Source organism: Pangasianodon hypophthalmus, chromosome 6 (assembly GCF_027358585.1).
Source record: "Pangasianodon hypophthalmus isolate fPanHyp1 chromosome 6, fPanHyp1.pri, whole genome shotgun sequence".
Classification (NCBI taxonomy): domain Eukaryota; kingdom Metazoa; phylum Chordata; class Actinopteri; order Siluriformes; family Pangasiidae; genus Pangasianodon; species Pangasianodon hypophthalmus.
Genome location: NC_069715.1, coordinates 9893693 through 9913247, shown reverse-complemented (window position 1 = coordinate 9913247; position 19555 = coordinate 9893693). Strand labels below are relative to the sequence as shown.

The 19555-nt window shown below is 38.0% G+C and overlaps 1 protein-coding gene across 1 annotated transcript in view; it reads left to right on the top strand.

Annotated features, from left to right (window-relative positions):
• The window catches only part of tmtc2b (transmembrane O-mannosyltransferase targeting cadherins 2b), a 99179-nt gene extending 80273 nt beyond the window's left edge, over positions 1 to 18906 (top strand). Inside the window, exons 7-12 of the mRNA XM_026927546.3 lie at positions 186 to 264; positions 3705 to 3826; positions 6364 to 6445; positions 8420 to 8534; positions 12114 to 12177; positions 14901 to 18906. Coding sequence (XP_026783347.1) covers positions 186 to 264; positions 3705 to 3826; positions 6364 to 6445; positions 8420 to 8534; positions 12114 to 12177; positions 14901 to 15080 — 642 coding nt within the window. The 3' untranslated portion in view covers positions 15081 to 18906. The remainder of the gene's footprint in view (positions 1 to 185; positions 265 to 3704; positions 3827 to 6363; positions 6446 to 8419; positions 8535 to 12113; positions 12178 to 14900) is intronic.
• The last annotated feature ends 649 nt before the right edge of the window (positions 18907 to 19555 follow it).

Sequence of the window (19555 nt, the reverse complement as noted above, 5' to 3'; positions counted from 1 at the left end):
TTGTGGCCTCAAGTGGCAGCTCCAAATATGTTGATTTTGTTTGTCTTTAATTTCAGTATGTTAATAAGCCCTGCGACATTATAAAGATTCAGTAATCACATCATGTCAGAGACACTGGGATTTTCCTTGATGGGGCTTGTAGAGACTTGATGTGTTGATTGGAATGCTTTTCGTTCATATCACAGGAAGCCCTGTCTGTGTATAAAGAAGCTATCCAGAAAATGCCCAAGCAGTTTGCCCCTCAGAGTCTCTACAACATGATGGGTGAGTGCATGCGATTCTACTGTCTGATGTGAATGGAAATCAGTACGATGTCAGGTGGGGTATGCCAGTGTTTCCGTATTTAACTTCGATTCTGCAGGATACAATAATCATATTCAGTTTTATTTGTATAGCGCTAACAATAGACATTACCACAAAGCAACTTTATAGAAATACGGATGTAGATTTAGATCCCTAATGAGCAAGACAGAGGTGACAATGGTAAGGAAAAACTCCATGACATGATATGAGGAAGAAACCTTGAGAGAAACCAGACTCAAAAGGGAACTCTGGAATGTGCACAGGACAGTTTTTATGATTACAGCAGCAGTCTTAGGTGCAGATCTACAGTATCCACTTATACATTATCCACTAAAGCAAGGAGGAGTCTTGGGCACACAGTCACCTATTCACAGTGATTTCAGATGAGTGGGAATATTTGAGTTGACTGTGATTAATGATTATTTTCCCAAATTGTATGTTAAAATATACTCAATTAGTTTTATTATATAATCCAATTCCTGCATCATCATATTTTTTATTAACATTGTTCTCAGGCTTTACTCTATGATTTAGATCATAGATCTAATTATATTCATTGTACATAATAGTGCATTATTAAATATTTTACATGATTTTTGTTATAGTATATCAGAACGCTGTTATTCTGATTGGTAGGAAAGAGTTGATTAATTTTCTGTTAAAACACTGCTGTGACCGTAGTGTTGCAGAGCAAATCACAGATTTATATTAATGCACTCATTCTAGTATGTTATCTTTTCATTTTAACAACTTAAACGGGCCTTGTATGGGGGGGCGTTCCACAAAAGAGGAAAAAGAAAACACATGAAATTGTTGACATGGTGAAGTTGTCTTTGAGGAGATTTTTTTTAACGTTTCTGGAAGGAGTCTGCAGTTTTTGTAACAGTCACATGTAAAGCTCTAGCTTTAAGTTTTCCAACATGATTCTTCAGGTTGGATTCTTCAGGTTGGATTCTTCAAGCTGCATTTTTGTCTTATTAACTTCAAGAGAGAGGAACAAAGAGAGGCTGGTGTGGGAAAGATAACTGCTATACCGTACTTATACACAACATTGAAGATAAGTGTAAATGGATCAAATTTGTCAGTTGCTGTGGTGTAAGAGGAATAAAACACTTGGAACCTGGTGCTTGTTTTTTGGAAAATAATCAATTATATGTGATAAAGTTGATGTTTAGATAGCGTAGGTACTCAGGGACCCTAACCTGAACTTTTATTCCACAAAAGACCATACTGATATTTGATATTCTAGGGATCATATGAGACTTACTCTTCAACTCACAGTAAAATTACTTGATAATAGAACATAAGGTTTCAGGATTACTTATTTAGCCTTATATATTATAGCATATGTCAATTTAGACCCTGGAATATTTGACAGAATGCAGCATAATAATGACAAATAAGTGGGGTGTAAGATACATAGAGAAATGAAAGAAAATGACAGTTGGAATTAAAAATATTAAGCAAGCTGTAAAATTTAAACTTACAATCATAGCCTGCAGTAGTCCATGCACTGTAGGTCATATATATATTGATTTTTGCACTCCTGTTTTTTTTTTAACCCTCTAAATCTGACCTCAATGTCAAATGTGACCCCATCATCCATCTAGCCTTTAGTTATTTCTCCCGGTCTTACTTTCACTCTTCTATCTTGATTCCTGGCTCATTTCTCTTATGTGATCTCTCTGTTATCTGGCACTCTTAAGCCAGAAAGACCCAGAACCCACTTACCAGGCAAATGTGACTTGACAGGCGAGTTAAGATTATGGCCTCAGTATACTTATCAGGATTTTAAATTCTCCACCATACCTTTTAGTAGTATTTAGACGCCTTCTGCATGTGAGGAAGTTGGAAATTAATGTCCCTATACTTTACAAGATAAGTGTCCTATGGTAAATATTGGTATCTTTTATCCCCATCTCTAGTATAATTCACTCTATTATTGCATGATCTTGAAATTCAGCTTTATAGTTTGTATTTCAGCTTTCACTCTGTCAGCTGCACAGCAGAATGAGCTTGCGCCACACAACCATGTGCCTTTCAGCACTATAGAATTTATGTCAGTTTTAATTGAATCTCAGTATAACTCTCCTGCCATATAACTGAGGCAGAACTCCAGTTTTAGCCCAATGCATTGGGGTACTGCAGCCACTTAAAACCTCAACCACCAACTCTTTAAAGTCTTAATATAGCAACTAAATATGACTGAGATTGCATAAAAACTCCATTTCCAACGTTCAGTAGGATATCAAGTTTGTATCCTGTGGTTTGCTCATAGGATTGAATTGATTGAATACAGTCATGGAAAGGTTTTTTTTTTTTTTTTGTGACAGTTCCCAATGTATTATTAAAATTAAAACGTTTTTTGTAACATAATAAATGAGAGACCATTAAGTAATATTACAAAAGCATTGCTATTCAGTGAAATTAGGTATTATCTGATAATGGGACTGTATGTGGAACTGATGCAGATGCATTCTTTCACCTCTAAATACTGCATAGTAAATTATAGTGATTATGGCAAGTGTAAGAGGGTTAAAGCATAATCATTCCAGCTATCCTCAGACTCTCCAGTTGCTTATCTTTGCAATAATGCCTGAGTTATTTTAACTCGAACATACCACTTGAATTACATGTGCAGTAATTACTACAAAATAGAACATGGGTGTGGATTGGTTTGTAATCCAGGATACAAGTTCAAGTGAAACTCCATCGTAGTCACATCTTAGTCACCCTATCTTTTTACGATAATTATATTAAAAACATTGCTTGGCACTTAGAAAAGCTGTGCTGTCGAGGTCCCTGTAATAATCCACACAGTATAAGGGGGGGATATTATTACAGGTGCTGGACTGCTTTGAGCCTAGTGTCATATGATGTCTGAGGGCTCAGATTGTGTATGTCTAGCTTGAGTCGCAGAGAAAAGCCTTTAAGCCTGGTTTCCAAGAGAAAGGTTAACGGCGAGCCGGTCGTGCCTCTGTTCCAGAGCGGTACACTGATGTCAGCCATACAGGAAATCAGCCATTAGCTTAAATCCTGTCTTCCTTAATTCCCCTCTCAGATTGTTTAATCAGATTGTTTGTGGTGTTGTCATAGTAGTTGTTGTTTGAAATTAATATCTTTTGATAAATGAAGCAAATAAGCAAGAGCAACATTATGTTCATAGCTTTCAAATTTACATATACATCAGTTAAAAATGCAGCAGCTAGAACGAGTTCAGGTTTTACTATTCAGTTGACCGTAAAGGTGCCGGATCAGGTTTCAGAGACAGTCTGATTTGTTTTGGGTCACTTTCAGATGACTGCCTGTTATAGGATCTGGTAATAAAACAAAGGGAAGGGGGATGTGTGCTTCCATAACCTCTGACCTCTCAACCTGCCCCCTGTCTCCACCCATTACAGGCGAGGCTTACATGAGGATGAACAAGTTAGCTGATGCTGAGTACTGGTACAGGGAATCTCTCCGGGCAAAACCAGACCATATACCAGCACACCTCACCTACGGCAAGCTTCTGGCCATGACGGTAAGAGCAATCACCACGACACCACTTCAGATTCACGTTCAGGTTCTTTAAGGACAGAATTTTGTAAAAATTTGCTAAACATGCAGTATTTTTTGCTTTTTCGTTGGTCTTTCATAGACATTTTTCATAGAAATCCAAATGTTAAAACTTTCAATGGAAGGCTCTGTGTCTTTCATTGTGAGGTTCTTTCCTGCTCCTGTCTCCTCTCATTTCCAGCCTAAACATACAGAACCATACGTCTCACGCTTTAGCCTGGTGACCCTTCCCTAAAGAAAGAAAATAGTGGTCCTTTTCAGTTACCATCTTCCACAACTCAGCACAAGCATAGTGAGCTTGTTGAATGAGTATTTGTTCTGAACTGAGGAGCATTGGCCAATGTGTAATATGAGTACATCAGATTTCAAAAATCGTCATCATAAATCATCATTAAGTTGTCAGGTTTGGTTAAAAATGAAAGGATGTACCTTAAAGTTGAAAAACTGCCAACAAATGACACTGCTCATTTATAGTAGTCCAGACTTTGTTCCTTTCTTAAAGGCAAACATTGGTTTTAACTCTCTTTATAAGCTTAGAAGAGGAGAACAGTAGTGCTCTATATTTGTCGTGACTGGGCTTCAGTGTTTCACTGATATTGGCCTTACTTGTTTTGCTGAATGATTCGTAGTCTTGATGTTCCACAATCCCCTTGACAATTAATGTTTTTCGATCTCCAGTGCATCCAGTGTATCACAGCGGACAGAAAGCAGTCAACAGACTTTCTGAATGATGCTCTTTGGGCAATAAAGAAACAAGCACATTCCATTAGAGAGCACTTTCTGCACCAGACTGAGTTTGAACCCATTGGAGTGAGGAAACTTGTCTTAGCAGTCTATTGATTTTGAAGCAGGGATGTAGCTTGAACCTTGCAGCCTCATTTATTTGCTGATAGCTGGATATGGAGAAAGTGAGCGATGAGGGGGCCCACACAGTCCTCAAACGCCCCGACACTGTCGAGTAACCTTGAAAAGGACTCAAGAAGAAACTGAGAAACGTTTATAATGTGTTTGAGGCCTCTGCTCAAGCGTGTAGTAGTTGGACTTCAGCATTGTGGTTTCTTTGCATGACATTTTTGTTTGAGTAGAAAATTAAAAGTAGTCCACTTTTATTTTTGCTTCGCTTTCCATAATGAAAACAGATGTCTCTTTTAAATGACGAATCATATGTCAAAGTGGAAACACTCTTATTGTAAAATATAGTCAGATTTTAATATAATGGCTGAAATGAATGATTTGAAACACTGGATTTTTCATAATAATGAAAAACCCCAAACAGTCAGATGTGAGACTGACCTTTGGATTTCCTACTTTCTTTGTTTTTTTTTATATAAAACAAGAGGTTGGGTCAGCTGTGTGCAGCTGACATTAGCTGTCACACATGATCCGTTATTTGAAATAAAACTGCAAAAAGCATCCATCAACCTTTCATGCTCACACACGCACACTTGCATACACAGTGTTTGTCCTGTCAACGTGTCATGTCTAGGGTTCATCTGCAAGCAGGAGGTGATGGGATGCAGGCAGTCGGTTAAGGGGCGACTCAGAGTGATGTGATGAAAATCGATGCTTCCCCTGCTGAGCTGACCCGCGTGACCTCTCTACACTGACCCCGTACGGTCATTGAGCCGAACCCCAGGGGTGTCAGAGGGCTCCTCAACTACGTTATCGAATTCTGTCATTTCCTCAGCTAATCACATTCAGACTCTTTTCATAAACACCTCGGCGAGGCCAGAACAGCGGCCTGTCTGTTGTCTGTCTGATGTCACGCTCAGATTAGGGGGTCAGCGGAAACAGGGTGGGGAGTGTGTGTGAGGAGGTGGTGTGGGCAAGATATTGCTTAAGAGTGATAACTTGAATATGAACACATGCTGCAAAAAAAGGATTGAAATTAGTAACATGAGACCTGGCTTATCTTATTTTTCTTTCACCTATATAGCAGCCATTAAAAAAAAACATATACAAAGCTCATGAAATTGGAACTAAAGCATATGATCCTACACTGATTTATACTTGTCCTTCTCATCTTAGTCATGTTGTGTGGAGACATGCATCCATGTCTAACAATAAACAGTACCACTTAGTGATAAGGGAAATGCATTCAAGCCTGCACAGCTGGCTTTAGGGTTTAACTTGTTTGTGTATATAACATAAATATGAATACATCACTTTTACATCTGCTCTGCAGCTGAACCCTTCCACACATTACCACTTGGTGAAAGTGTGTTATGATAATTCTCCTGATACCGGAAGTATGTCTCTCACACACAAAGGGGTGTTAAGTGTTGACTCTTTTCAAATCAACTATTCCATCATATTCACACATCTGTTCATAACACACCCTCGGATCTCTAGGTTCAAATGAACATGCCATATGAACTAGTCAACTGAAGCGAAGCCGTGACTAGAATCGTAATTCATCATTCACTGTTCATAGAATTTGAAATTGAACTTTTTTTATTATTTGGAAAATCTTTTCCTTGAAAATGTGTTTGTTTGATTTAGGGTCAGAAAGCTGAAGCAGAGAAGTACTTTATGAAGGCCATTCAACTTGATCCCACTAAAGGAAATTGCTACATGCATTACGGTAAGCACTGTTATATTTTTAAGGGTTGAACAAATGTATTAGATGCATTATTAAATATATTTTTTAGATAAATATACACTTATACACTTGCACTCTAAAGGGTTTGTTTTTTTCCCCTTTTCAGAAAAACTTCCAATTAATTCTCTTTTAGTAGCTTTAGAAAGCTAGAATCGTCCAAAAAAAAAAAAAACCTTGAGGAACATTTTTTAGTGAGAATGTAAGAGAATAAAAGTATACCACTTGGTGATAACACCAACCTGTCATTGACTATTTTCTGTTATATCTCTATAGGGAATTGACATGTGTTTATGTGTGTGCCATGCCATTTGAAATTCTGGGAAGTCCTCTGAGACCTGATTAAAATAAAGGAATATAATTGATATCAACTGTATGCAATTTGTGGAGAAACATTTCTAGTGAGCATGAAAATAACAGGGAAAAATGTATTGGAATCAGTTGTAATATTACCACTGGTTATCACTGGTAGGTTCTTGGCATATTTTTCTTGCCAACACCTGTGCATCATTTTCCACAGATTCCTTTTAAATCACACTTTTCACATAGCCAACTGGGCTCCAGACAGAGAATTTTCTGGGTATAGCCCAGACCTCTATCAAAGTAGTGTTGACTAGCCCTACTGGCAGTTCTAGCTGCCAAGGAATCTACATAGTACTGTTCTGTATGTCTGATCAGGGATCACATGGAGCCGTTTGGCCAATAAATGAAGGCTCGCACATTTCTTTGCACATTTCTCTAAACTGCATCCAGCACACTAGAGAATATGACTCCTTGTGTTTCTTACTTAAATGATACTGAGTATGGATTGCTAGAGTGGATCCTAATTCAACCTGAATAATTTCCTCATGGGGATTTGACTGGAAAACATTTCTCCAGCATTGCAAAGCTGACGGGAATGAAGGCAAGCCGTATTTGTCCTTTCAGCCCACAGATGTAGCCCAAATCAGTGATGGTGGTGGAGCACTGACATTTGCTGGAGAGCACTTGTAGTGGTTCAGGTTTCCTCCACAGCTATTTGGGAAAGTATGCATGGTTTGGCGAGACATTATGGGAGTGTGATGTTTTGGAGAAGCTTACCAAAGTCAACACTGTGTTTATTCTAGTGCGAACCTGGTTCTCAGCTCCTCCCCTAGTCAGTACCCACAGCTCTTCCGATGTAACTAGTTTGAGAAGTAGTCCTACCAGCAAATCTTTTCACACCTGTTTGGTTGTCCATTTGCCAAGTCTGAATCAGAGCAAAAGTGATACTTTTAGTTTAAGTTCTCACTGCACATAATTAAATGAGCAAAAAAAGTGAAAAACATTGGCAGAGGGATGTGTGCAGCTGAAAAACCTACTCTTTCATTCATGGGATTGAAATACGGTGACCGGAAACAGTAAATAAACCTTTGGCAAGTGTGCACAGAAATCGCAAAAATCAGAACACACAGTACTAGCATTCACTACATTAATCGATAAACATATAAATAACTAATGTAAAACATTTTGTGTATAGCATCCAGTGTTTATTTTGTCTTTTTTTGGTCCATATATCCAGGACCCATTACATTTCTCAAATTACTCAAAATACATGGCATATTTGGTTCACTTCCTACAGTTGAGTCAATTCAGAGTCGCTTTCTCTTGGCAATCGAACCGCACTAGCTCAATTGGAGAATAGAGAACTGGTTGTTTTGGTCCTCACCTGGTGCAATTCTGCCCAAATGAACCACACAGAGGGGGAAAAAACGCACAGATTCAAACAGATTAAACACTGTATATGTGAAAGCACATGCATTCATGCATGGCCATAGGAATTTAAAGGCCGGCTTACTATCTTGTATTAAACTCACTAACTGGGAGGGGCTAAAACAGACCCATCACCCCAAACCAAAAGAAGTGGTTCACAGTTCAACACTCACCCTATGAAACCAAACACCATGTGATGTCCTCTCACTCTCTCATTTGCTGTCTCAGGTCAGTTTTTGCTGGAGGAGTCCCGCCTCCTGGAAGCTGCCGAGATGGCACAGAAGGCTGCTCAGCTTGACAGCGAGGAGTTTGATGTGGTTTTCAGTGCGGCACATATGCTCAGGTAAGACTCCTAGCCGAGATTTGTTCTCAGCTTTCCATGAATTGATGAGAGTCTCAAGAAACACTCCCACAAGAAATCCTATGAATGATGAATAACAAAATCAGAGGCCTGTCTTTGAATGCATCAGAGTTGTCCATTAGTAACCCTACTGCTGTGAGAAGAAATCTCTTCACTGCTACAAAAGCACAAATATTTGCCAGCACTAAAGCATATCATACCCTTTTCCCCCATTCTCTCTCCAAGTTGGTCTTGCTAATTCCCACCCACTATTAAACTGTCTTCTATCACACAGCAGCTACCAACCGGAGAGGGTAAGGGCAAGCATGTGCTTCCTCCAAGATACATGCAGTCAACCTCTGCATGTTTTGAACTACTGTTCGTGCTGCATCCCAGCGCAGAATAGTACACTTAGAGGAAAAGGCTAACTGCCCTCTTATGCATACATGAGCTCACAGGAGCCCATGATTGGCTAGTGTTGCTGTGATTGGCAGGGGAGAGAGTAATGGCATCCCTCCCACCCAGAGAGCACAGCCAATTTTGCTCTCTTGACTCCTGGCAACGGATGGCTGTGCCATATTCTGGATTCAAACTTGCGAGCGTCATTACCTTTTAAGGCTTCCATTCCGGCCTATAGGCATCCAAGACAAGCAAAACCATTCCATGTTCTGTATTTCCCATGTGATAACAGGCTTTTTGTTGCACTTAATATTAAGTACAACAGTGTTTTAAAGCACTGAAGGGCCGTAGTTTTGTCAGGTCTTCAGGCGAGGGTGTACATGGGTTTGGCTTTTAATCACAGTCTTGAGCTTTGCCTCCTGCTGTCCTGCTGGCATGTGGTCATGCTCATTCAGACCACATGTTCTTTTAGATGTTTGTTTTGGAAGGACACATGGAGGGATCTCAGCTTGGGGGGGGTGAGAAGCAAGAGGGTGGAGAGATAATGAAGGAGGCTTCAGATGTCCAGCTCTCTCTTATTGCTTTCTGGAACCCTCCTCCTCTGACAAGTTTGCTTCCTAACTATCCATTTCCTCAGTCATCTTCAAACAAACACTGGATATTCGAAACCCTGGCAAGGATTAATTTCTGGCAGGCTAAGCAAAATACACTGGACTCCTGGATCACAGGGGGAATGTATTTTACTCAGACATCTGAAGAGTTGTTTTTAGGTCCAATTAACAATTAGCATGCTTGATTTTTTTTTTGGATCAGTGTTCTGCCATGAGCTGCATCAGCAGTTGAGCTGCATCAGCAGTTTACCGACTGTATTTCCAGGGCCAATCCAATGCATCACAGTGGTCCAATCATATGATGCACAGCCACACCCGTTCTGTTTTTTTTTTTTTTTTTTAAGCCAAAAGTGCCTGTCTCATAAACCTTGTGGCAAGGCAATAACTGACAGAAAAAAAAGAGAATACCAGTTCATGGAGGTCTATTTATATTCATGGAGGTCCACTGATAAACACACTTCATATTCCTGCTTCTCTACCTCTAATCACTCTTCGTTGTAGTGTTTATTCCAATTTTGTAGCTGTGGTCTTGAGAGCAAACCCAGTCCCATCTCACAAATATTTACTCATTTAAATCCCACTTTCATGGGAGACCACTTTCCCACTGGTGGTACAATGGCGTGGCAAAGCACCAAGGCCACATTTCACTGTGCGTATGTAAATGGGAAAATAACGCAGGCCTAGACTCATCATGTTGGCAAAGATTGTAAAGAAAAGGAAATCTTGTAGATTACTCATGGACATGCTTAAATACTAAACCCATATTACCATCACAGTATATTTTAAGTTTTAATATTTGTCTGGCGTTTATAATTGTCAGAAATATAGGGTAGAATTTTACTACTCTTTTCAATGAACAGATCAGACTAATCAAAATATCCTTGAGATTTTCATTTCTTTTTTCATGTGTAGCTATGGTATCACACGGATTATAGTGGTGGAGACACCAGACCATAGAGCTGGTCATAATATAGATAGACATAGAGACTGACTGGTCATCAGGAAATTTGTTCAAAAAACTATTTGTGATTGGTTCAGTCCATTAATTTTTGATTATTAATTTCCCGTGTCTGTCGACGCACGTAAACTAGACAACAATAAAAGAGAAAGCACAGGAAAAGAAAAACTGTGCTGTCTGATCTAGCAAAGTGTTAAAAAAGTGTTCATTGTTTTGTGAACTACTTAAACTACATTGTGAACTACTGTGAACTACATTGTTTTCTAAACTACTTAGCAGAAAACGTTGGTTGGTGAGAGATGAGAGATGACTAGCTAGCATTTTCTGAAATACGAGCACAGGTGCAACCTGAAGAATATTTTGAGCCTTGCATTAAAATCATTTAGCGGCAGAAAAATTTGCCAATCAACTCGATGCTTTATGTAAGAAGTAACCTGTACAAAATGAGCTGAATAGATTTGTTTTCTAGTTTCTTAGTATTTGTTTAAAATTAAATGAGCGAGATTGTCACGCAACATTTTGCACTTTTATTTGAGTCATTTTGGACATAAGCAAGGTCCATTTTAAAGCACATTGCCAAGCTGATTTTTGTTCCCAGTCCACCCCTGGCCTTTTTTTAGTTTTCAGAAGTTCAGGTCTGAGGACACTCCAGCCTACTTTAACCACAGATGATTCTTCATAATGTAAACCGCTGAAACATTGTGGCCCATATTTGCAGTCTTTCACCGACCAGAGACAGAATGATGGATAACTTGGTCCAAACTTAGTATATGGAGGTGATGTGTGACATCCCTGCAAATAAAGTTTTGCATTTCAGCACTTTTTTGCCTCTACTTTCTGAAACCTCAGAGCACATAATATCCCCCCATATTATATATCTGCGCTTATACCTTTAACAGGTTGTTTAGTGGGTTTTCCCCCAAAGAATCCTTTTGTCCCTCTTCAGATTTATCTGAGGTATACATCTAGACCACTTGCATTTGAAATGCTATAGTGGTGTTTGTATTTTGAAGACAGGAGTTTAATAAGCCTAGGAAGACTGAATGCAAGCTTTGGTTGGGCTGCTTTTTTTTTCATTAAAACAAATCAACCACCCGCCTCTTTCATTATTGTAATGACCAAGACCACTGCAGCCATCAGTCCCTGTCTGTCCTAGTCTCTAAACAACAATAAGACATTTGCTACCAGAAAGTACAAGCAGCTGTATGCTGTAAAACTGTTTTGGAAAATTAATAAATGCAAAAAAAGGTTTCAGGGGAAATGAAGACTAGTAGTAAGATCCAAAGGTAGTAGGTTTTATAAGCGATGAGCATATGGAAAAGACTCCTGCCTTGCGCTTTTATTGTCGCTTCTATAGACACTAGTCTTCTGGGATGGACCGAAATGTTGTTTTTCTTCACTGCTGGTTTCACTGTACTTTTTTAGTCAGGGTGCAGATTTGAAGGTATATTTGGTTAGAGTGGGGTTTTATTTTTAAAACCAATCTAGATCATCCAATACATCATGAAGAAAATACCATGTGGGTGACATTCTGTACTATGAGGTGCTCTAGAAGCCAGTGCCAAGGTTTTGATAAATCTGTCCCATGTTGATTTACTGTTTTTGCTCTTTCAGACAAGCCAGCCTCAATGATGCAGCGGAGAAGTACTACAAACAAGCAGCTAGCCTGAGACCTGACGTGAGTAGCAAACCATGGCACTCTACTCTTCCTTACGGTACATTAGACTATCACGTATATGCGGCTGACTGTAGAGTGATTTTGTTCTGACTGGACATCTGCAAAATTAGTTTAAGTGACCAGCCCATGCAGCAGTCATATTTAAACAGGTTCATATTTTAAACCATTAAGAATGTTAGTTTCTATTAACACTTTACATTAAAGATTGCATATATTTCTAGAAACAGTACAGGATCAGGTAACACTAAATCTAAAAAATATAAATAAATATTTTTATAAATAAATAAATAAATAAGGCACTAATAAGATGCTAATGTTTACAAGTAACTGCTGTATTCACTACCTGCATGCACATGTATTAGTTATAAATTAAGTAAGGAATAAAACATGACTGGATGTGCTGTTAGAAAATAATCACCCTGAAGTTAATTAATTTCTTATAGCAGCATGTCCCAAAGTGTTTTCTTCCTCCAGCAATTTGTCAATGAAAATTAAAGAATTAAAGAACAAATTGTTATACCTTTAATCAGATAAAAATTAAAGAACAAATTGTTATACCTTTAATCAGATAAAAATTAAAGAACAAATTGTTATACCTTTAATCAGGTAAAAATTAAAGAACAAATTGTTATACCTTTTATTAAGTTAGTTCCTATTATTACTTATCATATAGCAGCTATAAACATTCCCTCATCAGCCTCTCATTTTTTTCTTCCTTACTTGAAGTTAGTGAGTAAAACACAGCTTGTCTTGTCACTGAGAAACCAGAAAGCACAAAGTCCTCTGCCCTGAAAAGACTTTTATAAAGTGCTGAGACTGGAGACTCCTTCCATAAATGTGAACAATTATTTCGTTATTATTAGCCTTAGATTCTGTAGAGCATCGTCCCTTAGCTGTTACTATAGAAACAATAATGTATAAGAATAATATAAATTTGTGATTTGAACTACAGTTGGCACTGCTGTTAAACCTTCTGGCCAATCAAATTCAAGAACAGCACTGTGGTATAATGTGCTATATGTGACTTACAAAAAGTAATGAGTTAACAATCCAAACATAAGTTTAAGGCCATAGAATAGAATAGAATAGAATAGAATAGAATAGAATAGAATATATATCTATTGCCTTAAACTTCTCACAGCTTATACATTCTATACAAACAGTTTTTGTTTGAGATGGAACATTCCATTGAAACTCTTCAATCTCACAGCCCTGGGTTACCTGCTCATCTCTGCTCTCCAGCTGATTTTGTCTCTTCAACAGCTGGTTCTGTTGAGGTCATCTGATCCTTCCCACATCTGGAGCTGCTGTTGTCTCTGCATGCTTTAGGAGGGAGGAATGGAGAATGGCAGACTGGAGTGGGGTGGATGGAGGGGATTAAGGAGGGGTGTGTGGGTGAACGGAGTGGGTTGTTTGAACCTTTGATGGAGCAATGTTGAAAGCACATCCATCAGGTTTTTCATTCTGAAGTACCAGCATGTCGCTGTGAGCAAGACCATCACTCTTACTGACAGTATCTCGTCTTCAGAGGAATAGACCTGAATTGAACGTTATTTCATTGTGTTTCGCTGTTAAAATCACTGCTTCCCCCTCGAAGAGCCATGCGAAGGCTAGTTTTAGGGCTGCTTTAGATAACAGTGCGTACAGATAATTATTACAGCCAGTTTATCGCAGTTTTTTTAGCAGTTTATTTCTTTTGTTCATTAAGGAAACAGCTCGAAACAATTAAGCACAGAAAACTGGCTCTACTGAGACTGTATTTTATATAATTATATATGTGGCAACAGATATACCACCACTTTAAATATTTATTTTAAATGTGATGAGACATATGCTCCCACCCAGAGATAGAAACAGGAAGTCTATTTGGCAATAAAATAGTTGACTAAGTGTAAAAATACATGTGCTCTGTGAATACTCTCTAACATGTGTTGACTGTCTGATGTGTTGCCTGTGAATAGTTAATGCCAAAGCTACACTTAGTTCGTCCCTAGATCTCATTTTGTGGTTTGACCTCTTATTGTAGGGTCGCATACCTGAGTAATTTATTACTTAATGCGCCACCAAAATGACCACCTTCTTTCATATTGCAAGTCTGAGGCCTGGCAGCTTGCCAAAAATTGTCTGCTAAACTAACCTTTGAGGTCGAGGTCTCCTGAGTGTTGCAGATATATATTGCCGTCTTTCCTCTGAGACACCAAGTGAAGCATGAAATGGTTCCAGAAATGAGTTTAAGATTAAACCGCGATCACTCACTTGCAATTAAATGCTTTAACATATTGGACACAGCGTGAGCTGGGAACTTTGCTCATGCCAGGCTTGCCTTTATTTTGGCTTCAGCCACTGTAGCAAATGTGTTTTCTTATGAATGTATAGGGACCTGAAAATCCTTCGACAGTACGCAGAGATTATGTCAAGACACATTTGATCTATTTACCTACTTCAATCCCTTTCTCCTGGAAGAATCACTGCACTCGACATATTGTTCCCATTGAAATCTGCAAATGGGTAGACATAATTCATCTGACCTTGACACAAGGAAAATAGATGATGAGTGTCCAGAAGGATGATGGACGGTGAAATAACAGCATCTCAGGCCGAATTTTTGCATTTATAGACACAACATGGATCATTATGAAGTTTGCCCTTAGACATCGTTTCTAAACAAGTAGAACCCATTAATTGTGAATTTTGTGTGATATCTCGTTTTCTTTGTCCTTCAGTACCCTGCAGCCTTGATGAACCTTGGTGCTATCCTTCATCTGAACGGCAAACTTCAGGAGGCTGAAGCTAATTACCTGCGAGCCCTGCAGCTCAAACCTGACGATACCATTACCCAGTCCAACCTGCGCAAGCTGTGGAACATCATGGAGAAACAAGGCTTGAGGACAATGGCCCCTTGACTCAAACACACTATGTGGAGCTCAGTGTGAAAGATACTTTCTCATGCTAAGTGATCCGTATCTTGAGCAGTTCAGCCAGAATTATCTTTAGAGAGACTGAGATGTTTCCCTCGTAGGTTGGGGTCCAAAATTGGTACATTGGAGAACTTGCTTGAGAACTGCAACTTTATGACATGCAAGAACTTCTCTGGAATTTTTGCGCTGCACAGGACTCGGCGTTCTCAACAGGAGCACTTAAGTTGAAGTGGGCTGTTGGTATATACTTGAAGTTTCTCAATACTTTGGCTATTAATTAGGTAAATGATGCCTAATGGTATATGTAGGGCGGCGTTTGACATGAAGAGGTGCAAAATTAGGAAAGAATGAATTTTTGTGCTCAGAAACAAAGGAGCATTTGAATATCATTGGGTTCCTTGATTCATATGATTAGATTATCTAATCTTTAAGGAAGCTTTCTTGATGCTGATCACAGGAGTCACATAGTCAACAAAGAAATTCTAGCCATCTGTAATGGTGCACCATTTTTTTTTTTACCACATTTTCCACTTTTTTTTTTAATAATGTTGCACCATTGCTAATTCCTATCACCTAGCCAAGTCCCCTTATTACAATTATAAAGCAGAGAGTGCAAAGGCGAGCTTCCAAGACATGATCTTTTCACATTGCTGCTCTTGCATCGTCACATGGCAGCTGAACATGCATGAAGGAAAGTGTTAACTGTTCTCATTCGTATACATGAGCTAACCGTTGCAAACAGTTGACTAGTGATGCACTAAACTACCAGAAAGAGACAAATAATGGCCACCAATAATGGTCAGTAATGGCCATCCCTCCATTGCAGAAAGGAGGGCCGATTATTCTCTCATGGATTCCCAGCCACTTGTGTGTGTCAGGATCCAAATTCACGATCTTCTAACACCAGGGTGAACATTTTACGGTTTAGCTATTCAGGAGCCTCAATCAGCTGTTTTTTTTTTTTTTTGGTATTTTTTTATCGAGAACAGTTCCAATGCACATTAATCCATCCAGTGTCATATTTTACACAATGTTTGGTAATTCATTTTATGAAATTCAGCTGCAAACATATTTGTCAAATGATTGAGTGATAATGAGTAAGCTCTGAAGGTGCTGACAAGAGATGATTAATTGCCATATTGAAAATAATAAGAAAAGTTCGTATAGTGAAATAAGCTCTTTTGTGGCATTTTAGGCATATTAGTGTCATGGACGGTGATCATCTTTACAGATGGATTCATTTGAAGTGTTTTGCCAAAAAATGACGTGCGCCCTTGAAGTTAATAAGCTACATGTAGCTTGAAGGATTTTTTTTTTTCCAAAAAGTAAAACATGTACTGTAGCACAAATGGTTTCTTTGCTCTTTGCTCAGTTCTCTGCTAACGAAGAAATTTAGTCTATAATTGACACAGAGCTAAACGACTCTCAGATCAATTGACGCTGTGTTTTTGCCTAACAGGGTTTTGTCAGTTGTAAACATTGTACAGAAATGTATAGATGGATGGTGTAGTAGTTTGGGTGTAAACTGGACAGGCTTTACACGCAAAGTGCTACACTTTGGCCTTATAGAAATTTGTTCAAATCATATTTTTTACTATTTCAACCCAAAGCTTTATCTACTATATATGTGCTGAAGCCTGCAGTCTGCCTTTTGCTGCCATATGAGTAACACAACCTGAAAATCAGATTCCTCGCTAATTTTAAAGCATTCATTTGGATTGTGTTATATTATTTATTTATTTGGGACAATTTACAGTCTGTCATTTTTATTAACCCATCCAGTAAAATAAAAAAAAAAAAACATTGGGCCTCATTTATCAATCTTTTGCTACAGTTGTGTGTAAATGTTTTTACAGGCCAAACCGAACAAATTTACAAAAGTTTCAGAAACACTGTTTTCCTTTTATAGGGTGCCATTTCTTTTTCCCCATATTAAATAGCTAGTATCATTTGGCTTCATTTATTAATTTGTTTTGCATTGCATTTGAAATTCAGTTTCACACAATGTTCACTAAATTAGTGTGTGCAATTGAAATTAGTAAGATATTTAAAGTTGTCCGTGTAATCCATACATAAAATTGCAGTAACAATTATTACATTAGTAACATTAGTAAGTCTCCTTATACATAATTTTGCACAAACTCTCATAGAATATGAACTTTTTTTTTTTTTTTTTTTACCTGGACTAACTGGACATTCATGAATGCCAAATTTCTTGTTTAAAGGCCCCTAGGAATGATTTACAAATGAATTTATTTGTATCCAATGTGATAAATGAGGCCCAATATCAAATACTAGAAATATATTTCAATTTGTATGTAAATGTTTCAAGCTTACAGTTTAAAGATGATTAGGTATGAGACTCAGAGCATCACCTGAAGCCCATGCATTACTGAGCTGGCACCAGCCTTCATGTTCCTCCAGCAGAACAATTACACAAATATTCCCGGATTAAAGTTTTTTTTCCTTTGCTCTGCCAGAACAAAGCCTGTGTTGCTTGTCTGAGCCAAACTTTTAGCTAAAAGCTCCGCCAGTTGGAAAAGAATTTGTTGATGCAACAGTGCTAAACAGGAAGCGCTTGAGCTACTACATGACCATGTTCTTCTGATTGCCTTTCACTTAGTTTCACAGCAAAACTGTAGCCGAACTTCGGAACTGTGTCAGATGCAAAGCTTTGAGGGTCTCCTAACCAAATATAAACCACATTGCACTCATCTAACAATGCACAGCCATAGGTTTGTAAGGGATTGTTTATATGTCATCTGGGTGTATTATTTTTGTGATTTTTGTATCACTCATACTGAATTTTAGTGTATAAAGTAAACCTAATATATGCCATTGTGTAAAAGAAGCCTGAGATTTCGCGAAGAACGTTGAGCCAGAAATCACTAAATCCTAATGTTCACTTCTCCTATCTTTTTTCTGTCTTTGTTTTTAGTTCAGTTGTTAATATTTGTACATATTGTGTGCGAATATATTACTTGTAATTAACTTTCATGTACTGTAGTCAACCCTACCACTAGCTCATGTTTTTCTTCTTTGTTTCAAATCATGAAGAATATTCAGATCATTTCTTTAAGTTTGCTCACTATATTTGAAAGGCATATTATTGGATGTTTAGCAGAGTTTAATTCTTAATTTATTTCCATTGTGGTATCTTGTAAACAAAAAAAAAATAATAAAAATAAACCAGCTGGCACTGTGTTGTATAACCATGTAACAAGTTCATCCATCTATTCTTTCTTTCAGAGCCACTTTTGAAAGCAAATTGTTGATTATAGTAGGGGGAAAATAGCCAACCTGTTAACTGCCCTACTCAAAATCTCAATAACATAATTATATTTCACAATCAGGCTTACTGGATTATAATAAATGAAAAATGCAAGCAATGTGCCGCTATCATTGTTCCTTTGCTTCTCCCTGTAGCTGACCTGACCACAGCCTGTTTCTCCTCCATGAATCGTGGCTCATGATGGATTTAAATGTCTAAGATTGCGTTCAGACCATGCAGTGTGTAGCCATACTCACCATTATGTGTGAAAGTAGTGCATCGTTTCCACCGTCTTTTCCCTCGTTTTTATCACTTGTACAAAATGAAAACCATTAGACATGAGTCTTGCGTGTGTTTGTCTTTCCTCAGGGATTTCAGTCAGCGGGATCATTGCAGAAGATGTGCTTATTGAGCACTGAGAGTTTACTAAATTTCAGAAGTTTTCTTATTTTTTTTAAACTGTGTTGTATTTGTATAAATTATCAATTTGTAGCTTTCCTTTCTTCCCTTTTTGTAATATAAAATAAAGTATGTGCCAGATATGACTTTTGCTCATGTCACGAGATGGATTCTTGTTTTGTTTTTGTTTTTTCCACAAATTTATCATTTGTCCACAAGGTTCTAGGGCAGGGGTATTCGAGTAAAATTCGTGAAGGTCCATTTACATAAAATTCCATGCTTGCAAAGGTTTGGTTAAGGAAGTAACATGACTGAATGGTGATAAGAGTTTTCTTTTAATGCTTAACCTGTATTAAATAGTTTATGGCTAAATAAGACAATTTGACATTTTTGTGTTTTGTTTCTTAGTGGCACTTCACCTTACCTTTTTTTTTTCTCATTGACTCTGAACAGATGAGACACATCTGTTTTAAATTGATGCTGCGTGTATAAACATTTAATTCTTTGTATAATTGTCTTTTTTGTCAACGACTTTCATTTAACCAATGTCATCAGTTTGCTAATCAAACCAGAGAGGGTTAAATGAAATAAAAAAATCAGTGAAAAGTCTTCCCTTTCTGAGATAACATCTGTAGCCCTGTAGCTACTTTCTGTGCCGATGAGCTGCCTTCAGCTAAATAATTTACATAAATGCATGTGATTGGATAAACCGCAACAGAGAATCTGCTACAGAAGCCGCAATGGTTCATGCTTAGAAAACTAGAGTCACTGAATTACAGGGTTTTTTTTT